We start from the raw sequence: 18,775 nt of genomic DNA on the forward strand, positions 1-18,775 counted from the left end.
TTTTTTTTTTTTTTTTTTTTTTTTTTTTTTGCTGTACGCGGGCCTCTCACTGCTGTGGCCTCTCCCGTTGCGGAGCACAGGCTCCGGACACACAGGCCCCGCGGCCATGGCTCGCGGGCCCAGCCGCTCCGCGGCATGTGGGATCCTCCGGGATCGGGGCACGAACCCGTGTCCCCTGCATCGGCAGGCGGACTCCCAACCACTGCGCCACCAGGGAGGCCCAATATTCACCTATTTTATGTCCACAGAAGCTCATGTACAAATTCTGATATCAGAAGAAATGCTTGGATATTAAAGGTAAAGTTTCAGAAGAACAGGAAATAAGATATTCTATCCCATCGGAGAAGAGTTCTCTGATAAGAAAAAGAGTAATTACAGGGGCAGTGACTTCAGAGAAACTCATGCTTCCAAAAGTCAAGTGGCAATATTTATTGTGAATACATCAATTATCATGGTATTATTTTTGTTGGCATTATCTAGTGCAAATAACTTGGGCTATAGTACTAGATGGACCTGTGTTTGAAAATCAGCTGTACCTTGCTAGGGCTGTGAACTTGGAAAAAATACCTAAACTCTGTGTGCTTCAGTTCATTCAACAATAAAATAGAAACAATAATACATCCCATGTTGACGTGTTAGAGAAATTAAATGAAATTGGGTCTGCACACTATCCACTTCTGATAGCCTACAAATGCTATAGAGTTGTTTTCTTCAGCTTCATCTTCATCTGAAATTTTAATAATCTAGCATAAAAATATAAATTTTAGACACTCAATATTTAGTATTTCCAGGGAACATGGCAAGCATCTAAAGGATGACTTACAACTTTACTGAAAACCACACATTTTGTTTAATAATATTTCTAATTCTTCCTCACTGTCCTGAGTGCTAAGCAGCATGTTTTCATTGTGTTACCTGCCCAATTTGTAAATTTGCTCTTTCCTCTGATGAGACAGACCCCAGTTTTGTTCACGTACCCACCCCTCTCTCATATGGTCACAAAGCCTCATGAAAACTGCTTCCATCCCCTACTTCAGAGGGGGACCAGGTGATTCTAAGGTTCCTCCCACCCCCTTTGCCATTGATTGGTTCAGAGATGGACACGTGACCCAATCTGAGCCAGTGAAACATGAGAGGTTTGCTGAGGTCTCCTGGAAGTTTTTCCTCATTCTTCTGGGAACACTTAAGGAAGCAGTGCTTTCTCCTCTAGCCTCTCAAAATTGCTTTTCAACGCTGCGAGGCTGGAATTGCAGCAAACATATTGCTACCAGCTTCATGATTTAGCCAACACACTGAGGAGGAAAAATGGATAAAGCCATCCTTTGAAACCTGGCCTACTTCTGGATTTTCAGTTATGTGGTACAATTCATTTCCTTGTTATTCAAGCCATTTGAGTTTTGTTTTCTGTTACAGCAGCTTATCTTATCTATCATCCAAATATTACTGATATCTGAGCAAGCCCAGGCTAGTCCACTGGTCAAAAGTTTGACTTCAGTATTTCCTCCATTTCAGTTCTTCTGATAAAGTTTCATGTTGTGTTATTTTTATATGCTCCCTCTGTCAGGTTTGTGTTTTCACCTCAATAAGAAATTTTCTGGGTCACATAACATTTATTTAACTTGCCTGAACTGCTGCTTCTCAGTGTAAAGCTACATGAGATTTAAAAACCTTTCTATTTTCCTTTCCCTGAGGAAAGACAAAAGGTTCTGGAAACATTTTCTCTACATACATTTCCATGAACTACATTTGTGCTACTTACTTGACTTGATTTCAGGCCAATCAGATTGTTCTATTCTGTGATCTTCATACTTTATGTCCAAATATGCAAATATATAACGAATAATTTCTGCTCTCCCCCTCATATTAAAATAAGTGAGTTTGTAGTTTGGCATGGTGTGATTCTGGAAGGAGAAAAATAGAGGAATTATTTTAACAGCCCTCTAGAGACGTTTCAACATTTTTCTTGGAGGACTTTTCGAAAAATTTTGGCATCTTCTGAGATAACCAGACATATCAGAAGATATTTCAAAACTAGAATTATAAATCACTACCCCAATAACATATGGAGAAAACTTGATAGAAATAAAATCTTGACTCTCTTTAAGAACTAGATGGAAATTCCAGTGAAATAATCAAATTCAAGTTTTATTTGTAAAATGACATCAGAGTAGTAGGGTATTTATATACCAAACTTCAGAGAATGGAGTCAAAAACTGCATTTTAAGAATTTTTTGTCCTGCCTTTAGACATATAATGAATGGTATCGACATTTGGTTTGCTGTTTGCTTTGGTGACACAGCTGAGTTTGTGAGGACAGCTGGGTAAGGATTGCAAGAGCAGGATACACACACAAGGCATGTAAAACCAGCCATGTCAACCTGTCATCTCCTCTCTTCCCTCCCCTGTTGCTTTCCCCTCAGGGAATCAAAAAGGCTTGAGGAAATATTTCTCTCTTCTTTTACTGCATCCATGCTGCTGGGTTTTATTGGGTTGCTTACACATACAAACATACCCCATCTTGGGGACCTCTGTTGGGATGGGACAATGGTGAGCATACTTCTTTATTCTCTCTATAGAGGAGCAAGGAAGAAAGAAAGCAAACATTTCTTACATTTTAGAAAGTTTGCTAAAACTGGCTATATTGGTTAGATGGAGGTCATTATAATTTTGTGAGTTTGTGATTTGTACTATTTCATTTCCATTGTTTATAAGTTTTACAGTTAATGATTTTAAGCACTAATAGTAGAATGTATTGTAATCTTATAATGATTAGGCAACTGAGAAAAAAACATTTTCATTTGAAGTTCAGTTCTTCCGCTTACTTTCTGTGTATCTTTGGGCTAGTCAACAAAATCTCTCTGAATTTCAAAGTCCACTTTTTATAAACAGAGATACTAATATGGATTTGGGGTTTTAATGAGGTAACACATGTGAAGCATTTAGCACAATGCTAAACACTTAATTATTAGCTGTTAATAACTTTGAATTCATTCCATAGTCAAGAATAAACACCACGATTACATCACACTAAAAATTAATAATTATAGTAATTCAATAAAAATCATAAATAACACTTATTTAAAGAGGTGAGATTAAATACTTTATTCTCTACTAAGGAAGACTTTCAGAGATATTAACGGAATATTAGATTAAAAGTTGAGCTCAGGGCTTCCCTGGTGGCGCAGTGGATAAGAATCCGCCTGCCAATGCAGGGGACACGGGTTTGAGCCCTGGTCCGGGAGGATCCCACATGTCGCAGAGCAACTAAGCCCGTGCGCCACAACTACTGAGCCTGCGTGCTGCAACCACTGAAGCCCATGTTGGGCAACAAGAGAAGCTGCCGCGATTAGAAGGCCACGCACTGCAACAAAGAGTAGCCCCCACTCACTGCAACTAAAGCCCGTGCGCAGCAATAAGTAAATAAAATAAATAAATTTCTTAAAAAAAAAAAAGTTGAGGGCCTCCCTGGTGGCGCAGTGGTTGAGAGTCCGCCTGCCGATGCAGGGGACGCGGGTTCGTGCCCCGATCCCGGAGGATCCCACGTGCCGCGGAGCGGCTGGGCCCGCGAGCCATGGCCGCGGGGCCTGTGTGTCCGGAGCCTGTGCTCCGCAACGGGAGAGGCCACAGCAGTGAGAGGCCCGCGTACAGCAAAAAAAAAAAAAAAAGTTGAGCTCAAGTCGCAAAACAAAATTCCATCTGCGGTCACATCACATAAAAGATCAAACACACATCATAAAAATCTAGATTGCTAAGCTCATATCTCAAGTACATGTGTATCTCAAGTGTCTGCGGAAAGGACGACCAGAAATAACCGGTTGCCTATCTAGACCCCCTCAGGATCCAGGAAATGATGGCGATGGTGATTCCTAGCGAATCCGTTTCTCTGGGCCCGGGTTTTCCGTGTGTAGATACTGTGGAGCGGGTGCACCTTGTTAGAGACAGAGTCACCCTAACATTCCATGTCCTGTCCACTTCCATTAGCTAGTCTTGTCACCACCCAAGTGAACTATGACACAGGCCACACATCAGTACGTGAGGGGATGTTCTCTGTCAAGAACTCACTAGAGTAAACTAACGAAAATTCCAAGATTTACGGCCCCAGATTCCTTTGGAGGAGAAATATGTATATAGGAAATTCACATCTGGGGCACTAAATGAAGTGCCCATCAGAACAATGAGACTGTTTTCCAAGTTTCTTGGAAATACTGAGCTTAGAGATAGTGGGAAAGATGTGAGAACACAAAAATAGTCAATAAAAAATGTAAAGTAATAAGTTTCCTTCAGAAAAAAACATTTTACAGAATCAGAATAAAGGGAACACTCTTATGTAGGAAATAAAAAACGTAATTGTTACTGTTCCTTGGTCTATCTATTTTAAAGCTTGAAAGAACAAAAATAGCTTTCAGAGTGGAAGTGTCCTTCTGAGTTGGAGTTTTTATTTGAAAAGCATTTTATGCAATTTTTTAATTGAGTTTTTTAAGTTGTTAGTGCTTCCAAAGAAATTATGTATTTCTTATAAATATTATGTGTGTATATAGATTCATATATGTCCATAGGATCAACATTAAAAATTAAACATAACTTTTCCCATTTGGTCAAACACCACATAATTCTGCATGAAAATGAAGGGGCTGTTGCTTGTTGTTAATTTGCAAAGGCATGTTATTTTATACTGTATTTCATTCAAGTAAAGAAGACATTTAAGAATTCCTAGCACAGGCTGGTAGCTGTCTCTATTTCTCTGCAAATAGATCTTTAAATCTAAGATCTACCACAGGCCAGTGGACATCTGGCAAATGCTTATCTCTCCTTCAAGAACATCCTTCAACTGCCATAACTCATTAATGAAGCTGTACTTGCACACCACATTTCTGTAGTTACTTGCATAATTATATTTTCTACTGAGCAAAAGTCTGGTTTCTTGATTTTTAAACGTAGAAAACTCCAAACTTGAAGACTTTTGTCTTTTTTAGGATATAAGTGCACATTGTATAACACAAAAAAAATAAGTACTAAAGGTAAACACTGTTGGAAACATTTACTGACTCTAAAGGTCCTATATTTTATAAGCTTTCGCATGAAAACTATCAGGAGGAATTCCAAGTAAATGTTTCAATGGCCAATCAAAACATAAGGAAATTTACAGTAAAGTCTAAAGACAAGTACAAGAACATATTTTGTCCCTCATAGCATTTAGCAGTATATCTGTTAACAGTAAATCTCACTTTGCTAAAGCCTTTATTTCATAAGGATCATGAACTACAAGGATGAAGTTAAAACATATCCCTACCCCCGCCAAGGGATGCAGTGAGGATCAAGCTCAGGGTAGAGCAGGTGATGGAAAGAAATGACCAGTTCTGGAGTTACCCCTGCCACTTATTATCTGAGTGGCCTTGGGCAGGTCACTTGTTCCTGGCTTTACTTTCCTCACCCGTAAGATGGTAATGAAAATATTGTGTGTAAAGTACCGTAGGGACATAAAGAGTGAAAATTACATAAAAAGAAGATACAAAGTTAGAATTAAGAGCAAGATAAACTTTACCTGGACCAAATGAACAGAAACAAAATACAGTGAGCAGGACGCGGCATTCTGAGAGAGGCAGGGGGCAGCCAGGAGCTTAGCTTCTTCAGAATAAAGGGGAATAAAAACCCTCCATACAAGATGGCAGGTTGGAGGGTCGTACTGCTTGAAACTAGAGCCTGGCAGGCTTTTATATAAAATACGTAAAAGGTCAAATTGCAAAACTGTAGCAAAACTGATAAGGAGGAGAATATATGAAAAGTCACAGACAATTAAAATTAGAAATACAAAGGGGTCATAATAGCAGATAAAATAGATTAAAAATCATAAGCTAACACTACCAGTAACTATCACTGACTCTGAACACTTAAATGGAAACACTGAGAAACACATAAACTAACACAATCAAACCAAAAAGAAACTGAGGGCTTCCCTGGTGGCGCAGTGGTTGAGAGTCCGCCTGCCAATGCAGGGTATGTGGGTTCGTGCCCCGGTCCGGGAAGATCCCACATGCCGCGGAGCGGCTGGGCCTGTGAGCCATGGCTGCTGAGCCTGCATGTCCGGAGGCTGTGCTCCACAACGGGAGAAGCCACAACAGTGAGAGGCCCTCGTATGGCCAAAAAAAAAAAAAAAGAAAGAAAGAAACTGAAATCCTGCATTTAACAAGGAGTAAAGAAACAGAATTGGTAATTAGTCACACTCATGAATGACACCAGGCCCAGATGATTTTACAGGTGGATTTTTGCTTAATCCTCAAGGGAAAGATAATCCTTATCTTTTACAAGTAGTTTCAAAGAATAGAAAATGGAAAGAGGGCAAAGATGTTAAAAGAGGAAAATTATAGACTAAGCTCACTTATAAACATAGATATAAACATCCTAAATAACTTCTTAGCTTATCAAATTTAGTAGTGTATAAAAAGATATTAAATATAATGTTGGGCTGCACCCTGTAGGCCTGCAAGCCTTGTAGTTACCCAGCCTCTACAAGACCGAAGAAGGAGCCCGGGGTCAGTGACAGAGACATCAATGGTTACTGAATAGAGGATCTTACAAGTCTCAAGCAAAAGGTCCTGGAGAAACATCCCACGATGTAATGCAGACGGCAACAGGACACAGCAACGATCTTTGCTACTCAGCGGAGAAGGAGGCTACCATTTATAGGGGGAATTGACAACAGGTGGGCTCATCAGTTACCAGGGAAACCAGCAGCAGGGGCAGGGGGCAAGCACCTAGGGAGTTTCTGATTAAGCTGTATAATTAAGAGAACTGGATAGTCATGTGAGGGAAGTGGGGCCTGGTCGAGAAGGGGATGTACAAAGATCTCGAGTAGTTTCATCATACATGTAATGACAAGATGAGGCTTATCCCAGGAATACAAGATCTTTCAACTCGAAAACATTCATCTGTATAATATACTACATCAATAGATTAAAAGGGAAAAACTCTAAGCCATAGTGTCTTCTCAATAGATGCTAAATAAATGCTTAATTAATAAGCATAAGATTAATCACTCATTTGTGATCAAAACTCTCAAAAAACCAAAAGACAAAGACAAACAAAACACCCAAAGCTCTTAGTAAACTGGGAATAAAAGAAAACTTCCTTCATCTAATAGATTAGAGTCGCTACAAAAAACAGAGCAAATGTCATACATAATGGGGAACCAAACGGAAGCATTTTCTTTAATGTGAGGAATAACCAGAAACCCCTCTTACCCCTACTATTTAACATGGTCCTGGATGGCCTAGCTAATTCAACAAGATTAGACAACAACAAATAACGCACGCAAGGAGTGGAAAGGAAGAGACAAAATTGTCCTTTTATTTGCAATAAAAATGATTGTCTATATTCAAAATCCAAGAGACTCTACAGATAAATCTGATCCTAAATTTCAAATGGAAATGCTAAGGGCTAAAATAGCCAAGAAAAATTAAGAGAACAGAAGGAGAAGACTTGACCTACCAGATAGCAAGACATATATAAAGCCACATAATTACGGTAATGTGATGTTTGTTCAGGACTAGATATAGGGAGGTGCATGAAGTCTCGAAACAGAACCTCAGATATACGACAGACAAGATATTACAGTGCGGGCATAAAGGGACTAGACTAAAATGGTTTGGAGACAGAAGAGGAAAAATACACATAATGAGACCTTGACTTCCCATAATACATAGAAATAACACCCAGTGGATTATAGACCTGAATATGACTTAATTGGCCTATGCAAATTCCAGTGTCATGCTGGTCTCTTACTTCCTGTTAGCTTCATTTCTGAGCCCTGCCACTGTCATTCTGTGTTAGGAATCCCATGTAGGGGAAGCTGTGTCTATTTCCTGAAATGATATAGAAATAAGAAGGAAAAAGTCTGATCGTGCTTAAGGATCTCCTTTACATCTAAAAACTAACCACTGTTTTCCTCCCACTCTAAAGCAAACCATGTGAAGTTCCTGATTCAGCAGATAAATAAAAAGCTGACTTAGACTTCTTTTTGAAAAATAAGATATAGGGAATTTCCCAGTGGTCCAGTGGTTAGGGCTCTGCACTTCCACTGTAGGGGGCATGGGTTTGATCCCTGGTCAGGGAACTAAGATCCCACAAGCCACGTGGAACGGCCAAAAAATAAATAAATAAAATAAATCATTAAAAAAAAAAAAGAAAAAGCAGGTATACAGTTTCTTAAGGAACATATGGATATATGACTAGCAAATACCCTGGATAGAAACTTCCACATATGAACTCATATGAATGTAGTCATTAAGTACCAAAGAAAATATAGCTTTTGATATATGCTAAACTAGTTTAGAAATTAAATGTTTTACATAGAAAATAATAGTGTTTTCAAAAAATTCTACCTTGGGTATTTCCTTTCTTTCTCCTAGGTTTGTGGCTCTTTTTACTTTATATAACATGGATACATTTCAGCTGATTAACAAAAACAAAACACAGGAATGTTTAATCCCAGAAGCAATTTTCATGCAGTCAATGAACATACAAACTATCTTAATAAAACCATTTAATTTTAGCTAAGCCTTTAATCTGTATATTGCTATAAGAGCACAGTAAAACACAGTCTCAAAAATTCTAGTGTCTCTGCCAGAGAAGTGACTACAATCCAAATTCAACTCTCTGGCAAAGGAGGCTAATGTTCAAATACTTCGTTATGCACCTTAAAGATTTCAGCAGGTAATTGAAAAAAGGGATAGAATTTTGTGAGTCATTTTGATGGACAGAAAGCTTACAAATAAGGAATTAAGTATTAACCATTTTACAATTCAATCCAATAACAGATTATAAGACAGTCACTCAGACAAGTATAGCATATGACAGTAATAAAAATAAACCTAAAATGCAGGGTGAAGACTATCTCATTTCTAATCTTTGTACAGTTCAATCAGATCACTTACTTAGGCTGTGTCTCTGTGGAGTCTCTAGTATCTTCTATGCTCTTGTACGTGACTGTATCTTGGGTTTATATGATGATTAAGTTACGGTCACAAGCCAATGTGAGAAGAGGTGACTTACTGCCGCCTAAGTCTCTTCCTTCATTGCTTAGTTGAAATATGCCTGCCAAAAAGTGCAAGTCCGCAAAGACTTCTAGTTATTCTTGGCATTTTATAGGATCTCTGTGTAGAAATAACCTAAGGTATTTGCATACAGTTGGTAAAGTCAAAGTTATAGGTGCTGAAGTGTGCCTATAGCTACATGTTCATTTAGTTTTAAAGTCTTAGAACCACAGGCCCTAGGAGAGAAAGAAAACGTGAGTGTATCTCTTTACAGATACACACATGGCTGGCTTCCTCACTTCACTAGACCTGCTTGGCGAGTCCTTGGCTGACCACCTCTTCACTGGAGCTCTCCTCAGACAGACTCATCCTTTACCTGCTCGGTCATCCATCACAGCATCTGACAACATAAGGTATTTTATTTGTTTGTTTTTACCCTCCCCCAGTGGAATGTAAGCTCCACAAGGGCGAGCACTTCATTGTTTACTGTTGTGTCCACAGGAGTGCCAGGCACATTATAAGCACTAATATATATTTGACGAATGAATGACCCCAATGTATATTTCCCCACAATTCATATTTTTACAAGGACTCTCTAAATTCTCATTGCTGGTAGTATATTTCACTTACTATGTTTTCTTAGAAGGGCTGAAACTAAGTCTGCCTAAAACCAAGTTCCTTGACTGAGTTTGTAATTAATTTCTCAATCCAAAACTGTATTCCCCTTCTGGACCCCCTGACCTCAATGCTGTTCTAACAGAACACTCATCAACCGGAGTCAGATGACTAAGATTGCTGTTGTCGATAACATCATGAATGTACTAAAATGGCTATCGTAGATATCATCATTATACAAACGAAGGTTGTTTTTCAAGGGCAAGGTGAGCTAACAGACCCCCGAGCATGGACCACCTGGCCAGACACGTCCTATGACTCCCAAAACTACGATTAAAAAATGCCACAGAAATGGCATTCATTATAATTATAATTATTATAAAATAATTCATCAAAATTATTAATTAATAATTAATCCCAGCCTCTTTGTTCTTCCCCTTAAACAATACAAACCCTAACTCAAAGACCAAGTTGGAGAGATCTGAGGCTTGTCTCCCACTCCCTTGCTTGGTGCCCTGCAATAAATCCTTCCTCTGATGCAAATTCCCACTGTCAGTGTTTGGCTTTCTGTGCTGTGGGCACATGAGCCCTTCGCTTGGTTTTCAGGATCCTGTGGTTTAAAGTAAACCTGGAGGGGAAGATTCCCCTACATCTTGCTGATAATCCAATACAGATTAGTAACAAAGGCCTAAATGTTTTGTTTTTTTGTTTTGTTTTTTTTGCTGTACCTTTTTTGCGGGCCTCTCACTGTTGTGGCCTCTCCCATTGCGGAGCACAGGCTCCGGACATGCAGGCCCAGTGGCCATGGCTCACGGGCCCAGCCGCTCCGCGGCATGTGGGATCTTCCCGGACCGGGACACGAACCCGCGTCCCCTGCATCGGCAGGCAGACTCTCAACCACTGTGCCACCAGGGAAGCCCAGGCCTAAATGTTTTAGAAATTTATTTTTTCAGTCCTTAGTGCAGGAATTAATTCCAGCTACAATATTAGAACAGCACAGTGAAAAGATCCAGTGAAATACCTGTCTGGGCATTATTGAACCTGCAAATTATCCATGAAACATTTTAATGACAGTCTGGCTTTCAACTTCCAGAAAATGACACTCATAGGCAAGAATAGCAACCTATAAATCACGTAATATTTCCTCTTCTAAGTGCTTTAAACTTTGAAAAGTGTCTTTTCATCCATTTATTGTAAATATAAGAAATGAACTTAAATATATTAGTCTGTAAAAAGTCTAATTTAGAAGACATAAGTACAGCCCCTTACCTGCCAAAAAGATACATGTAACTCAAAATCAAGTGCAAATGGAATGGAAGCTATACAAAATGAACACACTGTATTTGTTATCTTTCACTGAGTTTTAACTTACCCTTTAAAAAAGACTTTCTGTCCTCACCTCGATTATCTTTAATCCCCATTTTAAAGATAAGGAAACAGAGATACAAGATACAAGGGAATTAGATAAATTGGCCAGGAATTTGGGATGGGATAAGCTAGGATTAAAGCCTAGGCCTTCTGATGACACATTTAATACTCTTTCCCTACATAATGCTTCGGTGGAAAAAATATCAGATATGCAAAAAAAATAGCACTTTCCTCATTTTCTGTAACAATTCTCTGCTTTACAACCCATTCTGCTTGGCTGGTGGAAAACAAATCATCCGTCAGGGGAGGGGTGGCCATTTGATCCTTGGTCATTGATCAACACGGCCTGTCCTGGAGTCTGCCCGCTGGCTTTGTGTGTGTGGCTTTCGTACCAGCAGCACCCGGCTGCTTCTGCTGTTTCCCTGTCCTCATTCTGCTCCAATGTGGCAGTTCAGTCACCAACAATGCTGCCTAAGGTTCCAGCTGCCCACCACCCAACACAACTATCCCTTCAATGTGGTCTTGCCACCTCCTGGGCAACACAGTAGGGTCCTAGCATCCCTCTGCTCAGGAACCACACATTTCCCTCCCTCTCTTTCTATCCCCAACCCAGGTGGGGATACTGAAGAATCTCCTAGCCTACTACCAGCTGTGGTACTTTGGGCATGTTATTAACCTGTCTGTGCCTCGATTCCTTCATCTTTAGATGCAGATTTCCTCCACAACAAATATTTATTGAGTACCTAATCTTTGCCAAGTACTGTTCTGGATAATAGAGGTAAAGCAGTAAACAAAAGCAGACAAAAGTCCTCTCCGGCATGGAGCATTCTTACGATATTAGTAGTAACTCCCTCATAGGGTTTTGCGGGCCTCTCACTGTTGTGGCCTCTCCCGTTGCGGAGCACAGGCTCCGGACGCGCAGGCTCAGCGGCCATGGCTCACGGGCCCAGCTGCTCCGCGGCATGTGGGATCTTCCCGGACCGGGTTACGAACCCGTGTCGCCTGCATCGGCAGGCGGACTCTCAACCACTGCGCCAGCAGGGAAGCCCCCTCATAGGGTTTTGAGAGCATTTCATGAGTACATACATATGTGCTTCAAGAGGTGTCTAATGCATAGAGATCTGTGAGTGTTAGCGATTGTTAATATCATTAGCAATTGTCTGAAGGGAGGATTGATTTCCTTCAAGCCTATGCTGACGGATTCTTGCCCTCTCCGTGGTTAGGTTTTGGGACGAAGAGCCAGGAAGAAAAGCAGTTGCTGGGCCACTTTTATTTTTCATGCTGCTTCATCCTCTCCCAAGGAAATATGCACGGAGACAACTCTCTGTTTGAATGGAGGGAAGAGAAAGGTGAGAAATGCAGGGTGAAAACCCCGTGTGGGTCACCATCTCACACTCTCCCCGTGGGGCAGTTATTTCTTCAAGCCACGTGCCCTTCATGGACACCCTGTGCATCCAGATTGGACCATATGAGAAATAACTGTGAATAAATGTGACAATTTGTTACACAATGTCCACACAGTCCCTGGAAGGGCTATTACAATTTGATTGAATATATCTTCCTTTTCTCTAGCGGTTCCTATGTTGGAAAACTCTTACAACTGTGATGTAATTCACAAGTTCCCAACTGCTGTTCGAAACCCAACATTAACTCAGAGTCCAATTTTATTCTTGTTTTCCTTATTCTCCAACCTCGGTAGTAGTGTGGTCATACAAAGTACTAATGAGACTTCAGGTCTGGAGTACTGCCGGCTGGAGTACTGCCGGCTGGAACCCTGGACTTGGAATCCCAGCCCTACTTCTTTCCAGCTCTGGAACCTTAGGCAGATCCCTCAGCGTCAGTTTCCTCCTCTATAAAACAGTGATATAAAAATCATTCTTGGGCTTCACTGGTGGCGCAGTGGTTGAGAGTCCACCTGCCGATGCAGGGGACGCGGGTTCGTGCCGCGGTCCGGGAAGATCCCACGTGCCGCGGAGCGGCTGGGCCCGTGAGCCATGGCCGCTAAGCCTGCGTGTCCGGAGCCTGTGCTCCGCAACGGGAGAGGCCACAGCAGTGAGAGGCCCGCGTACCGCAAAAAAAAAAAAAAAAAAAAAAAAATCTTATTTCTCAGAGTTGAAAGGATTAAACAGGTTAATATATTCAAGTCACTCTGCATTGCTTGGCAAGTGGTTTCTGCTTGATAAATATTACTGGTTATTACATATTTCTTTAATAATGGAAAAATAAATATAATATTTTAAAAATAGCTCACATATTAGTTCCTCTTTATTTATTTTGGTAAAGGGGAAGTGTTCAACCAAACCCATTTCTACTTTTCTAGCTGCACTGTTGATGGAAAAAGAAGGAAGTCTCCAGAAGAAGACCACAGAGCTTCCTTCTCAGCTTCTAAAGCTTTTGGGTATATTTTACTTAATCGAACAATTTCCTTTTCACAGTCAGTTATTTGAGAAACTAAAAACATCTAAAACTAAAGTATTTAAACCTGGGATTGAGAAGGCAGGAAATGAAGAATGTTTCTTTGTCTCCTCCTTAACCTATTTGGGTAATTGAAATGTGCTTGCAAATTTTTAGCGTCTGTGTTTTCCCAGATTTCCACAGTGATAGCACTATTTTTCTTACCTGGCTCTTTAGGTACTGTGAAGAATAATACAGTAATTATCGCCAAGAATGTGAGTAAATGTTTTACTGCCTAGCCTTTTGGCGGAAAGAGGATTCCCAGATACAAGCGAATAATAGTAATAAAAATAGCTAATATTTGTTCATTGCTTCCTGCGGGCCCGCATTGAACAAAGGGCTTACCATGTATTACTTCATTTAATGCCCACAAAAGAACATCACAAATAGTTACATAACTTGACTGTGGTTACATAACTGACTAGGGCTTGTCATGAAAGTATTTCTAGATGTAAAATTTCTCAAACATTTGAATTTTATTCATGAGATTGCATGTTTACTCTTTTGTCAAGAATGGGGACAATAAGCATTAAAACAGAGTAAGTTAAATTGTTTTTCAAGATTTTTCCAGATTTAATTCCTGTCTCCTCTGTATCATCACAACACACACTGTAAGAGGAAGGACGATGCATTAAATCTCACCTCTGCCTTCACCCTGTCATGTAAACACAAAGCAGTTCACCTCCTCTCAGAATGTCAGTTCTAGGAAAGTAAGAGTAGGCCCCCTGAGCTCCAAAGTCACTTTCTGCTCTATTGTTCAATGATATAATTTTCCCCTGAAGACATTTCTCTGTCTTACATGAAAACTAAGTCCAAAAGGACACAAAGTTCTGGACTGAGGGTTACAAGGACATAAGCTATTTTGTCCTCTAATCTAGCAGCAAAGACAAGATACTCAGATCAAAGGTAGGTCACCCTCTCTGATAATCCCAGGATGGATTTCCTATTTATAGGCACTAAAGTAATGCAGACAGGAGTGTAATTTCGGGAGAATTTTTTGGTGACAGTAAACCCTTTCCTAGAACTTACCGAGAAGCAAGCAGCCAAGCTGTATCTATTAAAATGATTTGCATATTTGGATTTTTTACATATTTTGAAAATATATTAATGCAGAGAGGTGTGTTTTTCTCATGAAATCTATCAAAACAAGATTTTGGAGAAGAATGTATCCAAAAATTTCCAGGACTCTACAAAGGACTAATAACAGCAAACACTGATTATTTGTGCTAATCATGTACCTAGTACTAATGTTTTAATTTGTCAAATTCTGAAAGCAGCAGAGCCAATATTTTAGCCAGCTAGAGTGCCTTCAGAGTCTTTGCTATTAATCACTGCATTATATGGTCTCATAAGTACATCACTAGAATGAAATATATAATAAATATATATTATAATAAATATATTTCTATTATAGTATTATTTAATATAAATATAAATGTATTTATAAATATATTAGAAATACAGTTTTATATTTATATTAATTAAATAAATTTTTAAAATATTTCTGTGTATGTTACTTATGTATTTGTTTGTTTGTTATTTATATTTCTTACTCTATCAGGCTTCTATAATTTGCTGATACTATTTCTTAGGATTATTTAACTATCTTTAGCCTGGCCATACATATCAAGCAAACTTCTGATCTAAATTCTTTCTCTTAAGCATGTTTTTGTTTTGTTTTGTTTTCCCATTTCATTCTAGAAATTGATTTTGCATGCCTTTGTATGAAACATGTAGGATTTCTAACAGAATCTTTCAGACTGGCCTGTAATGCAAGGTGAGGAAATTGCTTAGAACGAAGGAAATCAGGAAATCTTGGTTTTGCTGACACAACTAACATCTGCTGTCCTGTGTCTACAGGGGAAACAGCTCCAGTGAAAGGAGAATTCTAAGTGATGAATACAGAAATTAGATGAAGCTTCAATCCTTGGAGCACAGACTTATACAAGAATATAAACATAAATACAGTTTTTATAAGCAAAGGAGAAGCAGTTTTCATCTATAGTGAAGGAACAGAAAGATCCAGAAAACAATAAACAAAGTTATGCTAAAAAATTTTTTCTGGCCTCCAAGATACAGTTTTGCTACGTGACTACTTTGGCGCTTCATGAGCCTGAGCCATGTGGAGAGAAAACATCAGTTGTTAAATGCTGGAACTTAGTCCACAAAGGCTGGAAATGGTATGTTTCCTGGCAGTATGTACATCTTGTTAATATAAACAGTTTCAATAGCTCATGGGAAGCTACAGGCCTCAATTAGGATGAAATACCATAGTCTGGAGGAAAAGATCCAGAATTGTCTCTAAGGCCTGGGGTTTTGAAGAATTTATATAAATGGTAAAAATTTGACATCTGTAGACTGATGTCACAACTGAAAGAAGATAGATAAATGTGATTCTGAAAAGAATTGAATGCTTCCTAAATGTTAAAACGGTCCCTATGTCCCATGTAACAATGTCAGACACCATGGTGCTGTGATCACAGCATTTTTGTTTAATTGCTTGCAAGGGTGGTTTTGACCATTTGGCTATTCACTTCCTTTTCAAAATCCATTTGTTTTCGTCTCAAAGTTCTATTTCTTTCAAAGAGAGCAACTGCCTCAATCAAATACTTGTGTTTAACCAAGGAATGAAAAGCACAAAGAAATGAGTAATTAACATGAGATTATCACTCAACTGACATTCACACAACCAACATGTATTGAACACTGGTACCAGCACTATTAGATGTCTCCTGTAAAGATTTTTTTTTTATATAACATGTGCTTTGGGGTGTCTGGTAAGAACATTAAAAGAAAAAACCTTGTAAGACAATTTTCAGGTTTCCTTCTCTATCTTAGATAAAAGATGCTTTGATAGACAGGTGCAAGTATTCCCTTTCCCATGCAAATTTATCCCTCTACTTGTTATGTTATTTGTTAAAAGGACCCAGTTCTCTATAATTTGATGCAACACTTGGAAAGATTTGCTAAACAACTGACAGCAATTTTGTGATTTATTTGGCAAGTGTATTTTTAGTATATTCTAATAAATTATATTTTGGGTTTTTAGTGGTTCATGAAATATTGAGTGACCTAATTCCATTTCCCAAAAGCCCAGAGTAAGGAGCAGATCTTAAATTAATGGAGACTTGCTAACTGCAGACATTTGGTGAGGCTCAGTTTGAAAAGCCAGGTTTCTTTTCTACAAATAAATAGAAATTCATATGAAGCTATGTTATATTGACTTAAACTTCATGTTAATATGCTACTATGTTTTTGTAAGTGTTCAGAATCAGATCTTTGTCTTTTATTTTATTTCTTTGAATGTAGTGGTAATCCTACCTCAGTTTTAACTTTCTACTTGTTTTCCGTTTTAAAACAGCAGATGAGAGACGTGTGCTCTGGACAACAGCAAAGCCTCTTCAGTTCCACAGCTCAAGCAAAACTGTGCTCAGATGAATATCAGCTACCAAGATTAAGTCACTGTTCATGGTTCATTTTATCAGTTTTAGCAGATGCAAAGTATTACATTCTTTAAAAAAAAAATCAAAGCCATCTTTTATCTTTTACCGAAGTCAAAGGCATCTTTTAACACCCTATGAACTTCAAAAAGTGAAGTTTGAACTTAAGCTAGTTGAGTGTTTAGTTTTAGTTCTCATTCTTTGGATCCTATTCATTAAGCCCTATTTATAAATTTAAAGAATCAGGATAGCAAAACTCCTGAAAAATGTGCTTTTAAAAGAAATGTGTCCCACCACCACCATACCCACTGCCACACCACCACCACAAAAAGAAAGAAACGTTTAAAAAACAAGTGTTGAAGCTTTTTCGTGCATTGTCTTAAAAGTTGTATAGTGGATGTGCTCAAATTAAATGTATGGATTGATCGCCTTTTCAGAAACTGAAAAATCAAAATTCTTATACATCCTTTACTTGAAGTTTTAAAAATTTTCTCTTTTCCATTATTCACGTCTAGTTTGAATCCTATTGTTTCAATTTCCAGACTTGTTCTTTCAAACAGCTGGTTAAGCATGACATATTAACAACACTTGTGAATATCCCCAAGCCCGACTAAAAAGACAGCGCAAGTATACAGAAGGTATAGTCAGAAAGGACAAGAAAAAGGGGAGGAGTCAAGCATATAGGAAACATTTCAAAAAATATTGTGGCAGACAGGAAGCAAGTTGGGGGAGGGGCACTTGATTCAATCCACGTAGTTAAGTAATGACCCAAGTTTCCCTAAAGGTGGGGAGGAGGACATATACTGAGGGGATGCCATCCCAATAACCCTGAAGAACCCATGAGACCCTAGGATCCCGGGACCCACAAAAGTGAACTTGAGATTCAGGGCAGAAAAAAGGGGATTGGTCAAAAGCCAGCAGAGAAAGCATTAGAGCCCTGGTTGCCTTATTCTTTCTCAACCACCTCTGCCCACCACCAACTCCTCTGTCTTTAAAAGAAAAAGAGTGGAGAGAATCTTGAGGAAACAGAGGCTATGCAAGGTATGAGACAGAAAATCAAGTATTCTAACTACTGAATAATATTTTTATGATATATAGATTTGGAAAATAATTTCCATAAAAATTGAAAGTGAGAATATTGCAATCAGTTCAAGTATTTGGTATGCTTATTTCATAATCGTGAGAGTTGTAGGGCTGTTTAAGGCACACAGCAAGTCTGTAATACATCAGACCCATTGCACAGATGAGAAAATTAAGCCTTACAGAGATTAAGCAATTTACCCAAAATCAAACAGCTATTAGGTAGTGGTCCTAGTACTCAGACTCAGTGCTGTTGATTACAAGCCTAATGTTCTTACAACTACTCCAAAATGCTTCAGAAAGTTTTGGTTTACAATGACTCTGAACAAAGAGAAGATTCTTCAGGATAAAGAAAGATGTGTAATGGAATATTCCCTGCAATTTTAGAACTTCTAATTACTTCATTGTTTAATTAGATTGATGAATTTGAAATGTAAAGGCTGGTATAAATACTGTTGAATATTATTTTTTCCCTGAAGCTGCAAATACACAAAATTAAATTTAGAACTGCAAATTAAACTGAACAATGTGGGTCAATCCTTCCCAGTGTTTCTTGGTTTTTTTTTTTTCTGTTAGTCATTTCCTCTGACACTTGTTTTTCTCTGTGCCTGTTATGTTCTAAACTCCTCTTCTGATGGAAGTTTTCCTGTGGTGAATAATTGAAACCAAAGTACCTAATATGATTTCTACCCATTTAAATATTAGCTTAATATTTTTTGTATTCTTTTTTTTGTGTGTGTGTGGTACGCGGGCCTCTCACCGCTGTGGCCTCTCCCGTTGCGCAGCACA

At 38.8% G+C, this 18,775-nt stretch overlaps 1 protein-coding gene and 1 long non-coding RNA gene across 5 annotated transcripts in view; one reads left to right on the forward strand and one right to left on the reverse strand.

The window, feature by feature from the left end:
* Positions 1 to 1,892, reverse strand: part of HPGDS (hematopoietic prostaglandin D synthase) — a 29,562-nt gene extending 27,670 nt beyond the window's left edge. Inside the window, exon 1 of the mRNA XM_060094780.1 lies at positions 1,760 to 1,892. Within this exon, the coding sequence (XP_059950763.1) occupies positions 1,760 to 1,892 (133 nt within the window). The remainder of the gene's footprint in view (positions 1 to 1,759) is intronic.
* LOC132487111 (uncharacterized) lies at positions 1,188 to 18,425 on the forward strand. 4 transcript variants are annotated; one of them, XR_009531516.1, is made up of 6 exons: positions 1,188 to 1,359; positions 9,304 to 9,442; positions 13,333 to 13,410; positions 15,168 to 15,243; positions 15,327 to 15,646; positions 16,828 to 18,425. It is a non-coding gene; the product is annotated as an uncharacterized LOC132487111 (long non-coding RNA). The 4 variants fall into 4 exon arrangements; XR_009531514.1 differs by lacking the exon at positions 15,168 to 15,243 and adding an exon at positions 13,644 to 13,681 and having other exon boundaries at positions 1,188 to 1,351; XR_009531513.1 differs by having other exon boundaries at positions 1,188 to 1,351.
* Positions 18,426 to 18,775: the final 350 nt, after the last annotated feature.

The sequence above is a fragment of the Mesoplodon densirostris genome, chromosome 1, assembly GCF_025265405.1.
Source record: "Mesoplodon densirostris isolate mMesDen1 chromosome 1, mMesDen1 primary haplotype, whole genome shotgun sequence".
Classification (NCBI taxonomy): Eukaryota; Metazoa; Chordata; class Mammalia; order Artiodactyla; family Ziphiidae; genus Mesoplodon; species Mesoplodon densirostris.